General features: G+C 44.1%; 1 protein-coding gene across 1 annotated transcript; it reads left to right on the forward strand.

Annotated features, from left to right (window-relative positions):
- The first annotated feature begins 509 nt into the window (after nucleotides 1–509).
- Nucleotides 510–4843, forward strand: LOC101169233 (zinc finger protein 287). Its single transcript, XM_004078686.4, has 2 exons — nucleotides 510–960; nucleotides 3679–4843. The coding sequence occupies exons 1-2, from the start codon at nucleotides 669–671 to the stop codon at nucleotides 4572–4574; spliced, it is 1188 nt and encodes a 395-aa protein (XP_004078734.1). The 5' UTR covers nucleotides 510–668; the 3' UTR covers nucleotides 4575–4843.
- Nucleotides 4844–6609: the final 1766 nt, after the last annotated feature.

Consider the following 6609-nt stretch of genomic DNA (forward strand, 5'->3'; position numbering starts at 1 on the left):
TGTTTCACAGCTAAAGAACCCCGTAAAAACAGAAACAAGCAGAGCTTTTCAGTCAGTCTTGTTTACATAAAAACATGAATGAACCTTCAAACACAACCTCATCAGGGGTTAGTTTATGCAACACTTTCGCCCTCTAGTGTATATTTAGTGTATTTAAATTAATTTAAACTATTTTGACAAATTATTTGAAGCATTGGAATAGATTATGCTGTCTTTTGATCCTAAAAGATGTCTGGTAATCGTCTTATTTAAGGCTTGAGGATGCTTTAAAGAGAAGAATTACATTTTAAACAATAAACGCTTGGAAGATCAGGTTGCAGTTAAATTTAAACAAAATCAATACTTTTCTTTAGATTTTGACTCATTTTGATCTTTTTTATTTGTATACGTGGTTTATAATTTATATATATTATTATTTTATATTTATTTGTTTATGTTTTGAGTAACCGTCATGTTTTTAGACGACACACCGCGGAAATCTTTTTGGCGCATTTGAGGCGCCGTAGATTCTCGTCACGTGACCATGACAGTTTCCTCTCAGTATTGTAACACACTTCCATGTTTTTCACCCAAAGCAGCAGCTGTGATGTGAAACAGCCGCAGCCGCGCGCGCCTCGTCCTCGACGTCCAGGTGCGGAGAACGTGACCCGCGTCGCAGCGGTCCGGAGATGGGAGACATGACGAAGTCTGTGGCTTTCCAGAGCAAGTTAGCCTCCATCGTGGAGATGCTCGCCAAAGCAGCCGTGCTGGAGATCAACAAACTATGGGAGGACAGCTTTGCTCTCGTGCAGGTCGAGCTTCGCCGAAGAGAAAGCGAAATCGTAGCGCTCAACCGTAAGATCAAGTTGCTGGAAAACGAGGGATTGTCCGGTTCCGAGAAAACTCCAAATAAGTCACAATGTTTTCCAAAGAAAGATCAGTATAACAACAACAAGCAGCAGCTGCCCCCGCATGGCGATGGTAAGGAGGACACCTCCAACCTTCTGACTGCTCCCTCACGCGTTAATTACTACAGCTGTACTTCACCATGAAACACGTGACCTCTGTTATTCTATCATGTGTAGGTTCCTTCGCACATGACTCCCTAAAGGGAGCCAGTTTGGTGGGAAATTTAGTCAAAATGCAGACTCTGGACACCAGAACGCAACAAAATGCAAATCAATTAGGCTTTAAATGCCATCCTTTGTCCTGTTGAGTCCTTCTCATCTGGGGTGTAGCCCTACAGTAAACCCTATATCCCTTGTGCTGTCTTGTGGGGTCCAGGGGACCCCACTAAAGTGCCTCTGGCACGTTAACGTTGGGAGTGGGGTCATCTAGACCCCACTAGACAGAGCTCTGAACCTTTTTTCTTTAATGATTTTGAAGGCCACAGTCTTCCTGCTCTGCTCCATTCTGATCATCCACCTGCAGACTAATGGATCCATGAACGTCTTTGTTTTCCCGTCTGAGCTGGAATCTGGATCTAAACTCTACGGCTGGATAATTCCAGTACTTCTCACCATTTTTGTTGCACCTGCAGTGTTGGGTTGGGGGCGTGAGGAGCTGTAGAGCAAGTAAACGAAGAGCTCTAAGCAACGAGGAGGGGAAGTGGGGGCGGGGTTGCTCTGCATCAACTAGGACGATTCGCTTCATACATTGGTTTTTGGGTCAGTTAATTTTTTTATTTGTTAAAAAAAAACAAGGATTACAAAACAACAAAAAACTGAAAATTCAGAAAAAAACTTGAATTTAGTACGAACCTTTCAGTTGTCTCAAACTAAGCCTGATGTAACTTAATAAAACAATAAATCCAAATCCTTCTTAAATTTAGCCCAATTGTTTGACACTTTCAACGTAAACACACTGAAATGCAGCATGGATGCAACCATTCCCTTTCCTCCCGATTCAGTTCCATGGTGTAACATACGGTTTGTTTCTGGCACTCCTAGCACCAACAGCCCCCCCCACAACCCAGAGGTGAATTCCTAATGACGCCTTCCGCTCTGCAGAAACTATGTCCTAGAGGACGACACAGGTTTTTGGATCTAAAAACGGCACCATCACGATTAAAAGACAGCGGGGAACGCTTTGAAAATAGACCAAAAGCTGATTGGAGTGGGACTTCAAAGCCCAAGGTGCTTCACAGTCTCAAGTCTTATTAACTCACTGATGTTGGCAGACCTCCAGGAAAAAGCAGGAACTGAACCTGTGACCTCTCCCCCTCTGTGTCACTCCTGTTTAGTAATCACATTCCATGGACACAATTTGAGCGTTTGCACAGTTCGGTTGTGTGCTTCATTACTCACTGCAGGGCATGGTCATTTTGCAGGTGTGACTGATTCTCCAATTCCAAATCCAGTGCCCTAGAAATTTCCCAGAAGGCACTGCAAAAATCCAGTGTGCATCAATGCTCACTAGATAGGCAAATATTGACCACAATGCAATGCAGCTAAATGATTTTTGTGGTAAAAATTGATTTTATTTTGTTTTTATAAACCATCCGGGTTTTCATTATCAGAACACAGTGGATTCATAAGTAGTCTTTGTAAAATGTGTGTATTTATAGGTTTTTGTGGGAATCAAAACTGTTTGACATGCGACTAATGATGACGTCACACTATTTGATTGGCTGTACGTTGGTCCAATGACGTGTTAAATAGTGATTAGTCCGGACAAATTACGGTACAACCGTAGAAGAAGTTATGAGTTCTGTTGTAAACAAACAAAGCTCCGATACAGAGTGAGATGATTTTCTAAACGTGATTTTATTATTGTTATAATTATTACTAAGTTCACGTTTGTTTATTGTTTTTTAAATCCATGTAGCCAGTGCTTTATTCTTGGCAGAACGGACACGGAAGAAGGGTTAGGATTAGGTTAATATGTGCCAACAACATTTAGCCGTGGAAGAACTCACACTGGAATAAGATCAGACTTTAATTTGTCTGGACCTGACTGGAAAAATTCACATGATTGTTTGCTCTGTTTCTCAGGACCGTTCATTCAAAAGCCACCTCCACTTCCGCACACAGCGTCCCAAAGCCGCTTCTCTGCTTGGAGACACAAATCTCCCAGGAGACACGGTTCTCCTGAGTCCGGCAGCCCGCTCACACAGAGCGGCCGAACGGTTTGGTATAGTGTGCGGTCCGAACCCTTCTCCGGACCGCACACTATACCAAAGCAGCTTCCCTGCCTGCAAACACGAAGCTACGAGACTCCAGCTGGTCTGAGACACAGTTGTGGAGCAGCAGGTTCATTCTAACAGCCAGGGATCTTTTTACAAAGTGGGTTGTGGCAAAATGCATAAAAAATAAAATACATAGCAAAAGTGGTGAGCATGGTGTCTGAATTGCTTTCAAAGTCCAGGACGCTATATGATCCCGTGCTGCAAAGTTTTAGTAGTTAGGCAGCAGGGACATCCTTCTCCTGTCAACAGTCCTGCTGCTGCTTTCAGATGTTTCTGATCTTTATCCCGTAGGAAAAAAAGATCATTGTTGTGTAATGTTCCAAACTTCTTGTGTGGATGTTGGAGCATCTGAGCATGAGGAGTCTTCATTCTCCACATGCAGACGTTAGCTAATCGACGTTCATCTGCTCACGCCAGAGCGCCGCTTTAGCAACAGTGCTCAAAAGTACGTTCTGAAATGTAAAATGTGTTCACTGAAGAAGTTGGAAAATGTTTATTCTTTTGAATTCCAGACCTTCCAGTGGAACCAGTCCAGGCGATCCCTTCTGACCAGAGCGTCAGAGATCAGGCCGACTCCCCAGTGAACACAAGGACATCACCGCTTCCTCCCACGGTGGAGAAGCAGAGCGAGCAGCTCAAAGCTGACGGCTCCACCACCGAGGACGGAGAGGACGAAAACCTAACAGTTAAGATGGAAGACGAGGACGATGTCCAGATCGTGGAGCAGCGGTCGGTCTGTCTGGACGGTCACCTCGAGATGGAGGAGAGTCAACGAGCAGCTGAAGCTGAGCAGGAGCTGGAGACTCAGCTGTGGTCGTCTGTTGTGGTGGGCGACAGCGACGCTGCAGAAGACTCGGACTGCTACTTGGAGCCGCAGCAGCCGTCGCAAAACCTGGACTCTGAGATCCTGCTGATTCAAAACGCATTGGACATTTTAGAAAGCTCATCAGAGACGGTTAGCTCTGACAGGTCTGTCGGTGAGAACACAGCTGTCCAGTGTGTTTCAGGCAAGTCCAGAAGTTCTGGCACTTTCCGCCAAACTCAACCAAGTAGACCCGCAGAATCAACCAATCACCACGAGAGAGGAACGTCGGTCCGATTTCTGTTAGAAAAACAGCAGCAAAGTAAGAACGTTCCCCCTTTCCACACGGACAACCGATTCTTTCTCCTGAACGACCAAGAGCTGCACAAAACCATAGCCAGTCGACGCATCAAGGAGAAGTGGTACATCTGCCCGTTCTGCGGCAAAAGCTTTGATCGGGTCAGCCACCTGGAGATCCACCAGCGGATTCACACGGGGGAGAAGCCGTACACGTGCGACACCTGCGGCAAAAGCTTTTCCCAGAGGAGCAACCTGCGCACCCATCAGCGGACTCACAAGGAGGCGCTCAGTCAGAACGCAGTTTGATTCCGGGGGCGGGGCATCGGCAAAGACAAAAACTGGAAAACAGTCGTTGAAGTTTAGATTAACAAATGCATTTTTAAAACCCAATTTTAATGTGTCTAAAATGTTTAGTCATGGAGTGATTGTGAAGAGATGAAGTTGGGACTTCTGAGCTCCAAACTTGGCTTTGGTCTGAAACATTTAGACCATTCCTTGGACGTTCCCACTGCTGGGTCTGACTGTAGCTTATTAACAGGCACTCAGTTCAAATAAACATTCATTCCCTACCTCTACGGCTTCTCTCTACTCCTACTTAAAGCCCTCCAAGCGGAGAGTTATAACAAAAAGTCTTCAAATCAGTGATGTCATGAATGGCTGATGTGGCTGCCAGCGCTGGGAAAATACAGAATATCCCGTTTCTAACTTTAAGAAGTCGTGCAAAAACTTATTACATTTAAAGGTAAACCTCTGGGATTCAGAGATGAGTTTCTCCTCCAGATCACCGTTCCAGCAGTGGGATACCCAGCCCCAAGTCGCCCCAAAACAACAGGTTCAGACACCAGTGCAGCTCCAAATGCCCCTACAGTAGAGGCAATAGAGAGAAGGATAGGGAATTCACATCTAAAGGCCCCATCTTCCTCGCCCCAATCAAAACCCACTATAGTGTTAAATGATAGGTGATCCTGAATAATACCAGAATGTGCTCATTGTTGAAGTTTGTGTTCGTTTTACAGAGCTGTAAAATGCATCTTTTAATTGAAACATTTGTAAAGTCAGCTTTGGTCTTTTTAGTTAAGTCTGTAGTTCCAAGACTTCAATATTGATATAAAACAAACACGTTTTAACAGTCGTTTAGGGGTTTAAACAGCAGAAAAGGACTGTAGCTCACCGTTCCAAACCCTCCTGTAACCCTTGTGCTATTCTAGGTACGTTAACATTGGGAGTTGGGTCATCTAGACCCACTAGACAGTGCTCTGAACCTTTTTTCTTCAATGATTTGTGATCTTCACTGGTGTCCATGGATTACATGAAATCTTTCCACCTTTATCATGGCAGGGAGAACACGTCAATGTAAGGGTGGGGGTCATCTATGATAGCACAAGGGTTAAGAGCTCCCGTGAAAGAATGAAGGAAACACCTTAAAGTTGAAATTATTCACCAGAACAGCTCGGCTTTCATTTACATTAGCTCTGCATTTAAAGAGGAAACAAGCAGAACTGCACTTACACCCCACTCCAATCATCTTTACATTTGTTTTTTTTTCCATTTTAACCTAAATAAAAAAATCTTTTGTTTTCTAGGACAGTTTCTGCAGAGCGATAGTTAATCAGAAATTGGCCTCCATTTTGTGGGCAGGAGTGTTGCCACAGAGACACCCCGCCCCTTTTCCTTTCCCAGTTGTTTATGACTCAGAGCAGGGAGCTTGTGGCCCCCCAGCGTATTTTCTACACCACAAATAAACTCGTCACAAACAGCATTTTGTCTGCTCCTGATTTACAAAACTGAATGAAATACTCAAAAATGCTATTTAAGCTTAATTTTCTTATCTGTCCATCAGAAAAATGCAGCAAGAACAAATAAAAACACAAAAAACCTGGTTTTCATGGGCATGGGTCTGAAACAGTTTGACACAGATGCAGGAATTGGGCTTTTTCTTTTACGTGGGGGTGTATTTTAGCAAGCAAATGTCTGAAGAAAGCAAGACGGCGTTTCCTTTACGACGGGCTGAACAGGGAATCAGAAGGCCTGGCTTACCTTTCACAGCACATCATGAATGAAAGCTGGTTTTATGATACAGCATCACGTTTTTGCAGCATCAGCTCCAACTCTAGGTTTTCCTATTTGGTCTTCTGATAGATTTACATTTTATCCCTTGTGCTATCTTAGATGACCCCCCCCTTACATTGACGTGTTCTCCTACCATGACAAAGGTGGATAAAGGTGGAAAGATTTCATGTAATCCATGGACACCAGTGAAGATCACAAATCATTGAAGAAAAAAGGTTCAGAGCACTGTCTAGTGGGTCTAGATGACCCAACTCCCAATGGTAAAGTGCCT

Source organism: Oryzias latipes, chromosome 17 (genome assembly GCF_002234675.1).
Source record: "Oryzias latipes chromosome 17, ASM223467v1".
NCBI classification, from domain to species: Eukaryota; Metazoa; Chordata; class Actinopteri; order Beloniformes; family Adrianichthyidae; genus Oryzias; species Oryzias latipes.

What these genes read in the sequence shown, in the direction of transcription:
- LOC101169233 (XM_004078686.4), top strand. Translation starts at nt 669, where the DNA reads ATGGGAGACATGACGAAGTCTGTGGCTTTCCAGAGCAAGTTAGCCTCC. An exon ending in GCTGCCCCCGCATGGCGATG is followed by an intron (nt 961 to 3,678) that starts GTAAGGAGGACA and finishes TTTGAATTCCAG; the next exon opens with ACCTTCCAGTGGAACCAGTC.